The 17,118-nt window shown below is 41.2% G+C and overlaps 1 protein-coding gene across 5 annotated transcripts in view; it reads left to right on the top strand.

Moving 5' to 3' along the window:
- Positions 1-321: 321 nt before the first annotated feature.
- Positions 322-17,118, top strand: part of SLC39A10 (solute carrier family 39 member 10) — a 64,425-nt gene continuing 47,628 nt past the window's right edge. For 2 of the 5 annotated variants that reach the window (XM_030579244.1, XM_030579242.1), the window contains exon 1: positions 322-484. In XM_030579244.1, coding sequence (XP_030435104.1) covers positions 329-484 — 156 coding nt within the window. In that variant the 5' untranslated portion in view covers positions 322-328. Of the gene's footprint in view, positions 485-875; positions 896-11,401; positions 11,640-17,118 lie in introns of those variants that run through there. The other 3 variants (XM_030579243.1, XM_030579247.1, XM_030579246.1) reach the window with 3 other exon arrangements.

Here is a 17,118-nt window from a genome sequence, read left to right as displayed (position 1 = left end):
CTGGGCACGATCACCTCCCCCCACCGGCTGTACGGGGACTGCGGCTCCCTCTCCCCTCCCCTCCGGGGCCGCGCGGGAGCGGGGGTCACGCGCACCCTACTCCGAGGGCGACTGCACACATGCGGTCCGTAGCCGGCGCGCGCACACCGCACAAAGCCGCGCAGCATCCGGTGGAGCTGCCAGACTGCGCATGCGCCTCTTCCTCCTGAGTAAACTAGCGATGAGCTCAGCAGCCGCGGGAGGGAGGGGGCAGAGACTAGAGGAGGCTATACTACGCCGTTTACGTAGAAGAGGGCGGGGGGAAGCCCGCATTGGTTCGGCTGAGCCAATGCGCACGGTTTGTAGCCGTGTGCGTGCAGAGCGCGGCTGGCACGGCGTAAGTGTGTTTGGTGAATGGCGTAGCGCGGCGGCTGCGGAGGAGGAGGAGGCGCCCCGGCGGTTTGGTACCGAGCGGAGAGGGAGATGCACACGGCACTCGAGTGAGGTAGCTATAAAACCCCATTTGTTTACATTCCCTCCCCCACACAACCGGCCGGCGCTGCCGAGAAGGCGGCGCTCGGGTCTCGGGCCGGCTGGGGAGGGTGGGGCAGCGGCCACCATCCCTGCGCGGGCTGCGAAGCTGCATGTGGGGGGCAGCGAGGCCGCCGCCGCCGCGCCTCATCACGTGGCGCCGGCAGGAGTGAGACCCCGCCGCCGGGGCCGCCTCAGTGAAGGGGCGCGGGGGAAAGGGGGGGGCTGCTCTATTGAGTCTGTCCCGAGCTGCTTCCGGCCGCAGTGCGGGCTCCCCCGCCTCCCCGGTTGCGGCCCGGGCACCCCCGGCCCAGCGCAGCAGCCGCCCTGTAATGGAGGGGAAGGGGGAGGGGGCGTCGGCGTCACACAGGATCTCTCGCTAGAGGTAACGGCCCGTATGTTGTGGCACGGCTGAGCACGGTTTCTCCCGGCTGTGAACCGCCCCAGGGGCTGTACCGGGGGGACGGCACCAGGCTCAGCTTTGCAAGCTGTAGTGACCAGAGTTGGGGAGGATCCCAAATGGGGCTTTCAGCCCCAGCGCTCTCTGCACACCCCAGAGCAACAAACCCAGCTTCCAGCCAGGGCTGCATGGGTGGGCCTCTTCCCTTCCCAGGGGAGCAGCCGTTTGCTGTTGGTCTCCAGCCTGCATATCCATTTTGTTATGCTCCCACCTCTGCAGCCAGGTGTACATTATAAACGTACACCAGTATAGCTACATTTTTCAGGGATGTGAAAAATCCACATCTGAGTGTCATATTTATACCAACCAAATCCAGGGTGTAGACAGCACTGTGTCAAAGGGAGAGCTTTTCTTGTCGACAAAGCTGCTGTCTCTTGAGATGGATTAACTACACCAACAGGAGAAGCTTTCCCATCCACATATAGCATCTTTACTAATGTGCTGCAGCTGTGCCAGTGAAATGTTTTATTAAGTGTAGACCTGCCCTAAGTTAGTGTGTATTTTAGGCCTTCCCAGCCAGCCATCATTATGCCTCATCTGCAGTATGTGCTTTGAAGGACTACACATAGAGTACCTTCCTTAGAATGAAATAGAAGGGAACACTAGTTTGGGGTCTGAGTTGGTGCAACTTAAGTACCATGTCAAGGTCATGTTTATTTGGGGAGCATGGTGAAGGTGGGTGGTGTGTATACTTTTCAGTTTAATAATCTTGGTTTGCTCTGTTATTGGTGAAACTTCTTATCTTGAGGTGCATCTCAGGTAAATTATGTGTAACTTTGAACAATGTCAAAAAAGCAAGAGCTAAGTGGTACTGCTGGAGGTGAGGGGAACTTGGTTGGCCACTGTCACTGAGATAGCTTCTGTAAAATCACCAGTCACAAGCAGTCTACAGGAAAGAAAAATAAGGTTAAGGTGATACAGCAATTAAACAGCTATTGCTAGCCTTCCCCCTCACAGGGTCTCTGAACTGCAGTCCAAGCCTGAGAAGAGCTCTGTGTGGTTTGAAAGCATGTCTCTTTCACCAGCAGGAGTTGGTTCAATAAAAGATACTACCAACCCACCTCGTGTCTGTAATATTCTGGGACCGACATGGTTATAACTACACTACATACAACTTTTAGAAAATGTAGAGGGAATAAGTGGTTCAGCCTTTTCTTGTCTGTCTTGCCATTTTTCAGTGCTTGAACTGGTTCTTGAAGCAGAACTCCCTGATAGTAAATCATGTTGAGATGCTGTTTGGGATACAACTCTTTTAATAGTCTCTTGCCCCCTCCTGCCGCCTTGTGCTTTTTTTTGTATTCTCAGTTTTATCATTCTCAGTTATTTTATCTTATGCTGTTTTTTTTTCTCACATTCTCCCTTCCACAACTCAAAATGCCACTCAAGGTAGATACCGTTTTAGCTTCTAACACTACAAACATTTCACACATTTAACCTAAATAACTACTCTTAATTTCCCCAGTAGACCACTATGGGCTTGTCTACATCACACAACTTTTAGCAACAAGACTGTGTCGACACAGCCCTGTCGCTAAATGTTGGCATGTGTAAACGCTCTTTATCGGCACTTTTGCCGACAAAATACTTCCAGCTCCACGAGCAGTGTTCGCTGCCACTTGCTGCGGCAAAACTTTTTATCTTTCAGAGGGAGGCGAACTTTTTAAAGTACATGTGAAAGACAAAAGTTTTGTCAACAACTTGGCCATATAGACAAGCCCAGTGCCATGCTTTTTCCATGTGAGAGCAGCAGCCTGAAATCAGCACTGAAAAATACATATTGAAGGTATCTGGTTAGTGTTGAGAACTAGTTGCTCTTTTAAGTGACATAAGTGGTTCAAGGGGATTGTATGCTTTTTAAATTTAAAAAAATGTTCTTTTGGGGACTGACATGTGGAATAACTAATGTGATACAAGATGATTAGAAATAGATAACATTACATTTTCAAAGGGAATACACTCAATAGACTATCCAAGGAATTTTTTTTATTAATACGTTCTCTTTTGGAGACCATGAGAGGTTGCAAAACTGCAATAGAACACTTATTCCAAAGTAGGTGTCCGTACACAGACTAGCACCATATACAAATAACCAGCTGTTAATTCAAAACAATTTAATTATTTTGGTGCAGATTTTAGCATGGGCCAGCCCTAGATATCTTCATTTTGCATTTGAGAAGAAAAAGTAAACAGTATATTTAGTGAAAACTTAAAATTTATTTTCAGTAATCTAGGGATCCATTAGAAATGTACTTGCAAATGTGTTTTTAAAAAAGTTGAGTTCTTTAATGTTGCTTGTGTAGTTGCAAAAAACACCTCCATGAGGGGAATAACTACCAGCACTGGGAGCTGTCTACACTGGCACTTTGAAGCGCTGAAAGTTGCAGTGCTCAGGGGTGTTTTTTCATACCTCTGAGCGAGAAAGTTGCAGCACTGTAAAGTGCCAGTGTAGACAAGCCCTTAGAGAAGTGATTTTGACTCCATACTGAGGTTCTACTTTCTTGTGTGTGTAATTCTTTTTAATATGGAGCTAGTCTGCAGTATGAATAAAATCAGGGATGTGAAGGGAGAGATGGTTCTTATAACCAGCAGCACTTTCATCTTTGTTTTCTAACTGGCATCTTTAGGTCACATTTGCTTTACCACATTATGTGATAATCAACATGGAAAAAAATCTATTAGACCTCTAAAAACCAGAAACCAGTGGAAGATTGGCAGGAAAAACCCAGTGCCTCTCCCACTAGCGTCTGGAAGGGAGAGTCAGTGGGATTGTTTGCACACTGGTGTATCTGGTCCATGCCCAATCTTGGTTATAAGGGGTCTAATTAGATTTAGAACTCACTCTGCTCCATTTACTAGCTGCTGCATTACCCCTCTAATTCCCTCCTCTCCATGTCCCAACCTCTCTTTCCTTCTGACCTCCACCTGCTGTGAAGGAGGAACTACTTTCCTCTCTTTTTCCTCCAGCTGCTGGAAAAGAATGGCTAGTTCTAGACTATGGCTACAGCGTATATCGGCTCAGGGGGGTGAATAAACATAAGCAACACCGACATAAGTGCTTGTATGCACAGCACCATATTGGTAGGCCAGTGTAGCTTCTGCAGTTCATAGAGATGGTTTTATAATGCCAATGGGGGAGAGTGCTCCCATTGGTATAAACAGATGAGGTGCAGCTGCGGCAGCACTGTATATGTAGACATGCCCTTAGTCTTCCTCCTGCTATCACTTTTAATGTCTCTGCTGTGGCTTATAGCTTTCAGAGGAGCCTAGTGAATGCATTCACTGCTTCAGGCCAATGGGAGCTGCTGGAAGTGGCGAGGGCCGAGGGATATACTGGCTGCCGCTTCCAGCAGCTCCCATTGGCCTGGAGCAGCAAATCGCGGCCAGTGGGAGCCACAATTGGCCGGACCTGTGGACGCCACAGGTAAACAAACCGGTCCGGCCCGCCAGGGGCTTTCCCTACTCAAGCGGTGTCCCAAGTTTGGAAAACACTGCTTTAGATAATATCTGCTGTCTTTTGTATTAATACTTGTACCTTCTTACCATTAAGCAAAGTTTAAAAAAAAATTTTTTTTTAAAGATGTTTAAAACACATTAGCACTCAAAAGCTAGGAAAATCAGTTTGGGCTAGAACTGTGTAACCCACCTGATTATTCATGTATGTTGTGCCTCCATAACCATTCAGCTGCGAACTGTTCTTAAGGGACAACGCTCAAGACCTTCAAATGATGAGGAGACTTTTTTTTTAACTAGTCATAACTGATATTTATTTGCTAGTCTAGGTGATCTGAAATCTAGTGGTCACATTTTACTGGAAGTTGATGAGTGACTATGGCTGTGTTCCAAATATGTGACTGACTCACTCTATTAGCTGAGATATTTCTAGATTTTTGTGCCCAGCTCTAAGGTTAAAAATATCCTACTAGATCTTTTTAAATGATTAAAAATAAATATGTGAGGAATTTATTTATATAGAAGTCCAATAGCGTGTATAAAAATAGGTGCTTCAACAGAGGCCTGATGTCAGATTTTAGTCCGGGTTATAAACACTTTAAAAATAGAGATTTATAATGGAAACTGAGAGATCCTAGTTATAGCTGCTGGCAAATGCTGCTGTAATAAAATATGAAGTCCACATAGACGCTGTTATCCTGTGAACATGCAATGATCACCCAGTTTGTAGTAGTTATGTAAACAGAACTCTGCTAGCCTTTCATTCAGGGCTATAGTGCTATGGTCACTGGTGCGTGGATTAAAATAATCCTTCGAGTTACGCATGGTAACTGAAAATGTAATCTGATGCACTGCTGATAATTGATGAGTATCTAATAGATAGCTTTTCCCTTTAGTAGATCTAATTGCCGATGATGGTGCATGTAGTCATTTTTAGTATTGATAATCCAAGCTATATGTAGCATAAAGAAAATGTAACTTTGTTTAATTTTTTTTTTTTGTGAGTAGCATTAGTGTGTCATCTTAATACTGGTTTTTCATTTGAAGTGAAGCTAAATAGCGCTATTTATCCAATGCTATCTGGTTATAAAGTTGCTCAGAATGGTAGCAGTATGTCAGTTCTACAGCTTTGAATGTTATAATTAGCAGTCTTCTCTACTGGGCAATTATCCTATGCGTACAGCTGTATGTTTTCTATGATGATGGCTGGTAGACAATCCTCTAGATCTAGTGCAGAACAGTGGCATTTCCTCATTTCATACTGTATGCAAACTAAACCAGAAAAGCTTCCCTAAATGCTTAAACTGAGCACTCAGTATCTAGGTTTTTAATAAATAATTTTATTTTATAACCTAAAAACCCTACTTAGGAATTTACTCGTGGAAGGTGCCAGATTGACAGTCATAGAAAGAGAAGTCTTCTACTTACTGTTGCCTCAACCCACCTGAGCATTGATCTGTAGGGGGACCACTTGTAGGGGTAAGAACAGGAGTCAGCAACCTTTTAGAAATGGTGTGCTGAGTCTTCATTTATTCACTCTAATTTAAGGTTTCGCATGCCATTTAACATTTTTAGAAGGTCTCTTTCTATAATATATAATGTATAACTAAACTATCGTTTTTAAAGTAAATAAGTTTTTTTAAATGTTTAAGAAGCTTCATTTAAAATTAAATTAAAACGCAGAGCCCTGCGGACTGGTGGCCAGGACCCGGGCAGTGTGAGGGTACGTCTACACTATGGGATAATTCCAATTTTACATAAACCGGTTTTATAAAACAGATTGTATAAAGTTGAGTGCACGCGGCTACACTAAGCACATTAATTCGGCAGTGTGCGTCCATGGTCCGAGGCTAGCGTCGATTTCCGGAGCGTTACACTGTGGGTAGCTATTCCGTAGCTATCCCATAGTTCCCGTAATCTCCCTCGCCCCTTAGAATTCTGGGTTGAAAGCCCAGTGGCTGATGGGCAAAAATCATTGTCACGGGTGGTTCTGGGTAAATGTCGTCAGTCATTCCTTCCTCCGGGAAAGCAACGGCAGACAATCATTTCGCGCCCTTTTTCCCTGGATTGTCCTGGCAGACGCCATAGCATGGCAACCATGGAGCCCGTTCAGCTTTTTTTTTTTTTTTACAGTCACCGTATGTGTACTGGATGCCACGGACAGAGGCGATACTCCAGCACTACACAGCACCATTCATTTGTTTTTGCATGATAGCAGAAATGGTTACCAGTCATTCTGTACCGTCTGCTGCCAGGGTAATTTGGCAATGAGATGACGGTTATCTGTCCTTCTGTGTTTTCTGCTGCTATCATGGGTGCCCCTGGCTGAGGTCAGCCAGGGGCGCAAAAGCAAAACTGGGAATGACTCCCGAGTCAATCCCTCCTTTATGGTTTCTAAAAATAAAGTCAGTCCTGCCTAGAATTTGGGGCAAGTGTACTAGAGAAGCAGTGTATCAGAGAGTACAGCTGCTCCATGTCAGATCCCGCAGAAATGATGAGCTACATGTGTCATAAACAGATAGCTAAGGGTTAATGTTCTTTTACCTGAAAAGGAGTAACCTGAAACACCTGCCCAGAGGACCAATCAGGAAACAAGACTTTTTCAAATCTGGGTGGAGGGAAGTTTGTGTGTGAGTTCTTTGTTCTTTTCTTCTGCCTGTACTCTCTCGGCTATGAGAGGATTTTTCTGCTTCCTGCTTTTCTAATCTTCTGTTTCCAAGTTGTAAGTACAAAGATAGGAAGACCATAGGTTTGTTTTTTTGTATTTACATGTGTGTAGTTGCTGGAATGTGTTAAATTGTATTCTTTGTGGATAAGGCTGTTTATTCATATTTCTTTTAAGCAATTGACCCTGTATTTGTCACCTTAATACAGAGAGACCATTTTCATGTATTTTTTCTTTCTTTTACATAAAGCTTTCTTTTTAAGACCTGTTGGAGTTTTTCTTTAGTGGGGAACTCCAGGGAATTGAGTCTGTGCTCACCAGGGAATTGGTGGGAGGAAGAAGTCAGGGGGAAATCTCTGTGTGTTTAGATTTACTAGCCTGACTTTGCATTCCCTCTGGGTGAAGGAGGGGGGTAGGGGAGAGCTTGGCTCTCTCTCTCGGTACCTATTTCCAGGACTGGAAATAGGGAGGGTGGAATCCCTCTGTTTAGATTCACGGAGCTTCTGTGTATCTCTCCAGGAACCCAGGGAGGGAACACCTGGAAGGGAGAAGGGAGGGGAAAGGGTTTATTCCCTTTTGTTGTAAGACTCAAGGAATTTGGGTCTTGGGGTCCCCAGGGAAGGTTTTTGGGGGGACCAGAGTGCCCCAAAACACTCTAATTTTTTGGGTGATGGCAGCTTTACCAAGTCCAAGCTGGTAACTAAGCTTGGAGGTTTTCATGCTAACACCCATATTTTGGACACTAAGGTCCAAATCTGGGAATATGTTATGACAACATGCCATTCACGGGTGGTGCCCCTGCAACAACCCCACCCGTTGCTTCCTTCCTTCCCCAACCTTCCTGGGCTACCATGGCAGTGTCCCCCCATTTGTCATGAAGTTATAAAGAATGCAGGAATAAGAAACAGTGACTTGTTAGTGAGATAAAATGAGAGGGAGGCAGCCTCCCGCTGCTATGACAGTCCAGGCAGGACATTAAGCGGTGCGGAGGAGAGGAGCCCAGCATCCCGCTACTATGATAGTCCAGGCAGTACAGAACCTTTTCTTTACACAGGAAAGGGGAGGGGGCTGATGGAGCTCAGCCCCCAGTTGCTATGATGAGGATGGTTACCAGCCGTTCTGTCCCATCTACTGGGAATGACCAGGAATCATTCCTATTTTTACCCAGGTGCCCCCAGCCGACCTCACCTGAGGCAAGCCAGGAGCACTCACGGGCTGATGGTGAAGACGGATATCAGTCATATTGTACGTCTGCCACTAGGGAGGGGAGAGGAGTGGATACTGCTCTTCACTGCTGCAGCATCGCGTCTACCAGCAGCATTCAGTAGACATAGGGTGACATTGAAAAAAGTCAAGAAACGATTTCTTTCCCTTTTCTTTCACGTGGAGAGGGGGAGGGAGTAAATTGACGAGCTATTCCCTGAACCACACCAGACAATGTGTTTGACCCTACAGGCATTGGGAGCTCAGCCAAGAATGCAAATACTTTTCGGAGACTGCTGTGGACTGTGGGATAGCTGGAGTCCTCAGTACCCCCTCCCTCCCTCCATGAGCGTCCATTTGAGTCTCTGGCTTCCCGTTACACTTGTCACGCAGCACTGTGTAGCCTGTAGATTTTTGTTTCAAACGCTTTGGCATTTTGTCTTCTGTAATGGAGCTCTGATAGAACAGATTTGTTTCCCCATACACCGATCAGATTCAGTATTTCCCGTACGGTCCATGCTGGAGCTCTTTTTGGATTTGGGACTGCATTGCCACCCGTGCTGATCAGAGCTCCAGGCTGGGCAAACAGGAGATGAAAATCAAAATTTCGCGGGGCTTTTCCTGTTTACCTGGCCGCTGTATCCGAGCTGAGATTGCTGTCCAGAGTGGTCACAGTGGTGCACTGTGGGATACCGCCCGGAGGCCAATACCGTCGATTTGCGGCCACACTAACCCTAATCCGATATGGTAATACCGATTTTAGCGCTACTCTTGTTGGGGAGGAGTACAGAAACCGATATAAAGAGCCCTTTATATCAATATAAAGGGCCTCGTAGGGTGGACGGGTACAGCGTTAAATCAGTTTAACGCTGCTAAAATCGGTTTAAATGCGTAGTGTAGACCAGGCCTTAGTGCCACTGAAAATCAACTCACGCATGCCATAGGTTGCCTGCCCCTGGATAAGAGGATAATTGAGCATCCTACCATCCTAATCATTGGCCTCTGCATGACACTTAATTAGTATGCTAGCTAGTTTCAGTTGCGATGGCTGTTTTTTGTGATGTGGATAGTTTGCCTCACTAGATTTTTATGCTAAAATATAGTTCACTTATTTCATGTACAGCATGATACATTGGGGACACCTGTGACACAGCAATTAAACACCTGTGACTGGCCTAGGGCTTGGACTGTGGGGTTGTAAATGTGTGCATGTTTGGACTGGAGCCTGAACTCTGGGACTCCACGAGAGGAAGGATCCTAGAGCCCGGGCTCCAGTCTGAGCCCAAATGTTTATGCTATAGTTTTTAGCCCTGCAAGCCCAAGTCAGCTGACCTGGGCCAGCCCTGGCTGTCAGTGGGTCTCTTATTCCAATATAGACATACCTATAAACCAAAGACTTTTGGTCACTACTAACCTGGGCTGCATTTGAAGTAGTTATTTAGAGGATGCTCTGTATTTTTTTCAGCAGTCCTTGGATTATTCATTTGTCCTTTGCTCTCATTTACTTGTGCATATCTTCATTGAAGTGAATGGAATCTGAATACATAGACAATGAGAGAACTTAGTTGTTAATAATGATCTGCCCTTAGCTAATGTGTAAATCGGGTCGGCAGGCTTTCAGAAGTGGTATGCCAAGTTTTCATTTATTCACTCTAATTTAAGGTTTCATGTGCCTGTAATACATTTTAATGTTTTTAGAAGGTCTCTTTCTATAAGTCTATAATATATAATTAAACTATTGTCGTATTGAAAGTAAATAAGGTTTTTAAAATGTTTAAGAAGCTTCATTAAAATGCAGAGCCCCCGTGGACCGGTGACCAGGACCTGGGCAGTGTGAGTGCCACTGAAAATCAGCTCATGTGACGCCTTTGGTACACGTGCTATAGGTTGCCTACGCCTGGTCTAAATGTTTGTGAATATATTGTACATTTGGTTATTTTGTTCACATTTTCATAGCAGGGAAACTCTCTTACTTGTTTCTTGTATTGAGACTCATTACTATAGCGTGAGAGGAGTGTACATAAAATAAGACAAAATATATTCTGTTACTAGAATTCATAGACTCTTAATCATGAGGAAGGTGTATGCATTTCTGACTCTTGAAGTGTACAAATCTAAAATACCAACAGAGGGTCTTTTTTTGTTTAGTGGATTCATGGCACAATCCTTATGTCAAGTGACTTCACTGAGCGCATGATATGTTTGAATAATGCAGAGAGGAATGTGTAAAAGAGTTTATAATGCTTGGAATTAAGAAACTGCATGAATGCTCTTAGTGGGATGAGTTAAGGTAAAGAGATGTTTTCAGACTTTTAAAAATGACAGTAGCTTCAGCTAATTATTGTTAATTATATACTTAAAAATAAATGTTTTTATTTTGTACTTGTGTAATTAAATTAACGGTATAAAATGATTGTATTACACCACAAGTAAGTGGTTCTAGTTAAATATTGTAAAAATACTTTATCTGTCTTCAAAAGACATTATTTGACTTCTGGCTCTCCTTTTCAGGGTTTCCAGTATAAAAGGGCTACATATGTTGATTTAACATTTTTCTTAAGAGAGCAAAGAATTATGGTACTTTTAATCTTTGGACAGGAATGTTGGCTCACAAAGTAATAAAACTTAATAATTTATTAAGGGGCACTAATTTTTTATATGGTGTGTAGAATGTATTTTTTTTTAGTAAGTGCTTCCAGTTAATACATATTCAAATTGAACGAGGAAAGAAGCACAATTGCATTTTTGGAGTTAAAAACCAACATACTACTATTACATTTTCAATCTAGTAGTAAAATTGAAATATACAAAGTGTCATTTTCTCAGAGAGTGTTCTGGCAGCGTCTACTGAAATTTAGATTACTCTTTTACTATAACTTGATTGCTTACTATAAATTCACAATATAAGTTTGAAATTACCTTCTAAGACAAGATGTTATTTATATATTATAACAAGGGGATTCTCAAAGAGAGAGAGAGACTTATTTCAATTCAATGAAGCAGCCATATACCTAGCTGTGTGTCAGATAAATATTAAACAAATACACAAGGGACAGAACAATTCTGGGATTGTTACTTAATTTTGGTCAGCATCATTTGTGTAATCTTGTGCTTTACAGTAGCTTCCAGTAGTGATGGAAGAACACCATGATGACCCCTGATGTATTATGCTTTTCACTGAGCAAACTTTACAACCCTAGTCCACATACCCTTTTGGATCAGTGGGTAAGGGGGAGGTGGAGAAGGACATTTGAATTTCTGATGCCTTCAACAAATACTTTCCTTTGACTGCTTGGTAATGACCAAAGAGCTGTCAAAGAAATTTTCTCCTGCTGCCATGTACCCAGAAAGGTAATTATTTTTTAATACTGAATTTACTTTACCTGTAAAGGTGCAATCTGAATGATGCAGAAAATACAAACAGCTTAACTGAGAATTTCTTTGTTTAAATCATTAATGAGAAAATATGAGACAGTAAGAGAAACTGAGATGTCCTTTGTCTCTTATTATTTTTTACACTTTGTACTTTACGCACTATTATGTTGGCTGAAGATATGATAATCTGCTAGGCATGTGAAATTAATAAAAATAGTAGTCCAACCATAACACAATTATCTAGGGCATCAGGTTATGGGATTTTTCCAAACCTTGGAGTCAAAGTCCAATTGAGGACTAAGGTCTCAGTAGCTAGACATTTGCTGTTTCTGCTCCAAATAGATGACCTGTGCAGAGGAACAGGTTGTAACTTTAATCTGTCAGTGATGCAGAATGAGGAAAGGGACAAATTATTTGAGTGAACAGGTAGCACAAAAAGTTAATAAAGTAGCTCTATAATAGGGTGACTAGAATAAAATAACCTGTTATGCACTTTAATATGTATAGAAATCAGAAAATATGGTGTGATACTCTCAGGAGCTGAGCACCTCCTACGAGGTGTTAAGCATCCTCGACTCCAGTGGAAGTTGAAAGAGCTCAGCACTTCTCAGGGTCAGATTGTAATGTCACTTATATGTAATAATTAGACTAAACGTTAGATGAGTGTGGACGTACATTAAAAAAGATTATTTATGTGAAACATTTGATAGCATCATAAATATTGACACAGGGCGGATTGATTTAAATCAAAGCAATTTACATTACCAGTTTTTATCATGATTTAAATCAGCAATCAGAAAACCTTGATTTACATAATCAGTTTTAATCATGTTTTACATTTGTACTTTTTATTTATTTTCCTAAAGGAAAGTTAATTCTCATTGGCTGGTAATTATTAAAATATGTTGATTTGCAATGAAATATAATCATTACATTAAATTTGGTGCTAACTTTTTGCCAGCCATGAGGATAGACATTTATTTAAACAATTATATAACTTACCATACATTTATTCAGATTCCTAATTTTTACATTTTTTACTATTTTAGAAGAAGGAGAATAATGTGGTAATTAATTTTTTTACTTGTGATTAGTGTTAAGCTTGATTTGGATGGAAACATAAATTCAGTTGCACAAAAGCAGAGTAATTGATTTTTATTAAATGAGCTGGAAACATAAGAAAAAACTTTATCAAAACTTTTTTGTATTTAAAATTAAGTGATTTATTAAATAAAGGAAATATTGCCAGAAGTTAGTTTTTATTCATAGATTGGAAGAAGAAAACAGGCTTTTCTCCTTTTTTCAAATCCAATTGACTTCTTAACTTTGAGTGAACTAGTCAACTGAACTAGTTGAATACATTGAAATGAAGAAAATATTCTCTGCACCTGTGGAAGAGGGTTACTGCTGTAGAAAGTTGGTTTAGCACTTTCAACAAACTCTGGTTTCAGGTGTGTAGCCAGTGACTTCACCATTTTAGTTGTTTAACTTTCTTTAAAACTTAGCAGCAAATATATACTAGATTTTTTTTGTATTTAATTTAAATGATTTTTAATAGGTTTAGGCCTTAACATGGGTTGTCAACTTCCAATCTAATTTTAATAGGCTTATTTTTAAAATAAACCTATATTTAACTTAAGTTAAAAAAAAATTATCAATGCAGATTGAACATACCTACTTCAATTTCTTTCAGACAGATTTTTCCATGGAGTATAATTTTTGCTGATGCTGACCAGTTTGACTTAGTCTATCAATTTACTACTGTTTGAACCATCTGTTTTACTTTTCAGTTGGCATTAGTTAATGAAATTATAGGCTTATATACTGTAGATGTAATCTGTAGGACTTTTCAGAAAGGCAGGACAGACAGACAATTATGTTTTGCATTTACCTTGGATAGCTTGCAATGCTCATAATCAAGTGTTTTGAATTTTGTAATAGCAAATAGCAAAATTACCATCAGATGCTACGGTTTACTTTAAACCATTGATTTAAAACACTTCTAAAGATGATTTGCAAATGCATTTGACACACAAGAGAACTGTGGTATGCTCTGAATAATAAGGGGAAATAATTAAGGGACAAAAACAGAAATCCCCTTCCTGTCTTTTAAAAGAAAATCCATGATATCCGGCCTTTCTGATTTGCTATTTGCAACTTGGCGTGACATCTCAACAAGATCTTTACTGTTTTCTGTTTATCCTGAAATTTTAGTAGAGAAGAGTCTACCTACGGAATAATAAAAGAGTGTAGAATAATAGAAAGCAGTTAATGTTAAAGTTCTGGTATTCTTAAATATTTTTTGTTTAAAAAGCTTTCAAATTATAATATTGTATTCAATATTGTAATAAATAGCACACATGCCACTCAAGTTATGATCAGACTCCAACTTGCCAAGTTTCATGGTAAATATGACATCAATGAAGAGCTTATGGGGATCTCTTTCAAAGCAGGAACTTGGTGATCCATAGTGTAAGTGATATGAAAACAAGAAGATAAGGCAGGGTTTTAAACATGGCAAATGTATGGAATATACCTTTGAAAGCTCCTGCTCACTTGGGGTATTTTTGCTCTGCTAACACATTTGACTCGTTTTTTAAATAATCTTGCCAATTATTTATCTTTAAAAAGAAGGAAATGAACTACGCATTGTACATGTTAATTATAACATGCCTTATGTTCTGCTGAAACAAAAATACTTGAATTTTTGGATTTAATTTCTGTCCAAAATTGTCAGGAACAGCCTGTTGACCAATACCTATTAAGTTATCATTGACTAAAATTATTAATGCAGGCTTTGCACTGGGAACTGGTACTGTCAAAGTATTGGAGACTTAGTGAACAGGGGTCTTTCCCTATAGAACTGGATTAAATCACTAATAAAATTGTATGAAAATAGACTAAACATTTCATCTGGTCTTGGAGTAGGAGACAGAATCATGCAAAGATGAGAGGAAAGCAGAAGTTTTCCCCAAAGCGGAAAATAATGACTGAAATAGGGAAGAGACAGAGTTAAGTGGCTCTGGGAGTAGAAAAGGAAATATTTCCATGCAGTTACCATGATGACATGAAATCAGTTCAGCACGTAGCTTTGGGGAACCAAAATCCTTTAAAAAACATGATCATAGTGAAGGGAGAGGCAATTCATATCTGGCCTTTGGACTCTTATCATGGAGTGCTACCAGAAGCATTAAATGAATATACAGAATTGTAATTACTGTATAAGCCAGCCACTTACAATGGATCAAATTACATGCAGAAGACTAGTCTAGAATAGATGCATCTAATTATCTTACAGATATTTCTTTCCAAATTTTTCATATAAGCTAGCTAATCATAATTAAGGCTACGATTTAGTCACGGGTATTTTTAGTAAAGGTCAAGGACATGTCATGGGCAGTAACCAAAAAAGTCTTAAAAATACCGCTAACTTAATCTGGGAGGGGTGGGGGGGTTGCTCCAGCGGTCGTTGCTGCTTATATTTGTGAGGGCAGCCTGGGGCCTCACTGCCACCACACCCGGAAGGGGGCAGCTCATGGCCTTGTCGCCACTGCTCGTGCGGGGGGGAGCCCATGGCCCCACTGCCACTCCTCATGGCGGCGGGGGGTGTGCATGGCCTCACTGCGACTCCTCCAGGTGGGGGGCAGCCCGGGGCCCTGCCACTGTTGCTCCTGGACCGGTGCCTGGGGCCACCAGAGCAGTAGCCAGTGCAGCTGGCCCTAGGACAACCCCAACTGTTCTAGTGGCCCTGGGGTCAGCCACACCAACCGCTGCAGCTGCAGAAGTCATGGAGGTCACAGAATCCATGACCTCCATGAAAGACTCGCAGCCTTAATCATAATGCATTGTCTAACATGCTTTTTCCAGCCAATCATGATGTGTGGCAATAGAATGTACAATAACATAGTGATGGGCCCATGGAAAGTGCACATAGGTAGTTGCATAGTTAAAGAAACGCTCAACTTGAATGTTTTTAAATTGACTGATAGATGCTCTGTTAGGATTTTTCCCAATCTATTTTTAAAAGAAAATTATTTTTAAAAATGTGTAAGCTCCTTGCTTCACTGTTGATATTTATAGAGTTCATTTCAGAAAGGGAGTTACTAACTATGCAGGGAGAAACATTGAAATTCACCAGACCAGATGCACAAAGTAAACACACTGAAAAATAGAGTTCTTTGCCATCTTTTGGCTACAGTAATCCTATGGGTTACAAGTAACTATAGTAGATATAACATTTTCAGATGATGACTTTTCATTTGTGTCCCTTCAAAGTTCTGTGTTCTGTTACTGAATATGGCAAGAAGTAACGTTTAAGTGAAGTTGCACTTGCATTGTGGGTGCATAGGGGCAAAGAACTGAGGGCAGAATAAACACTTGCCTCGTACAGTTCTAGCACAATCCTGAAATGGTAACCCTAAGGCTTTTAAAAATAATCTTCACTAAAATGGAGCTAGGAAGATTGAAGATATTTTACAGTAATCATATGGCCCTGGAAGTTGTCAGATATTGGGGTGGAATGAGTTGTGATTGATAAAGGTTTGGTACATAACTTTTGTAATAACCATCAGCCTCCACTTATAGGAGCTCCAGGATGAAATAATGTGACTCTTGTAGGATATAAGTCTTAGGCCTGGATGGCAGTGTGTGAGGAGGCTTTTTTAGTGCTTTGATAACTTGTAGAGAAGAAAGATGTCCCAGTAGTTATGATTAAGGTGTTAGTCTGGGATTCAGAAGACCCAGGTTCAGTTCTTTGCTCTGCCTAAAATTTCCTGTGATTTTAAGCGTCAGCTTCAGTTCTCCATCTGGAAATTGGGGATAATTATACATTCTATCCCTACAGGGGTGCTGTGAGGATAAATACATTAAAAAGACTGAGACACTCAGTACTATGATAGAAAAGCCATACGAGCATCTAAATTATGACTTTAAAAACTAATCTCAAAATATGTGGCAGTGATGGTGTTAATTTTTTTTAATAAGTAGTAGAACCTGAGAGTTACAAATACCTCAGGAATCGAGATTGTTCATAACTCTGAAATGTTCCTAACTCTGAACAAACCATTCTGTCAAAAGTTTACAACTGAGCATTGACTTAATACAGCTTTGAAATTTTACTGTGCAGAAAAATGCTGCTTTTAACCATCTTAATTTAAATAAAACAAGGACAGAAACAGTTTCCGTACTTTGTCAAATCTTTTTATAAACTCCCTTTATTTTTTTAGTAGTTACATTTAACACAGTACTGTACTGTTTTTTTTGCCTTTTTTTTTTTTATCTCTGCTGCTGTCTCTGTACTTCCAGTTCCAAGTGAGGTGTGTGGTTGACAGGTTACAGTTCGTAGCTCTGAGGTTCTGCTGTGTATCTGTTGGAGCATGAGGTAGTAGTGGTGGCTATAGCTTATACCCTTTAATTTGCAAACAGATATATAGATATATTGTACACCATAATCATT

The sequence above is a fragment of the Gopherus evgoodei genome, chromosome 11, assembly GCF_007399415.2.
Source record: "Gopherus evgoodei ecotype Sinaloan lineage chromosome 11, rGopEvg1_v1.p, whole genome shotgun sequence".
NCBI classification, from domain to species: Eukaryota; Metazoa; Chordata; order Testudines; family Testudinidae; genus Gopherus; species Gopherus evgoodei.
This window is presented reverse-complemented; position numbering and strand designations above follow the sequence as displayed.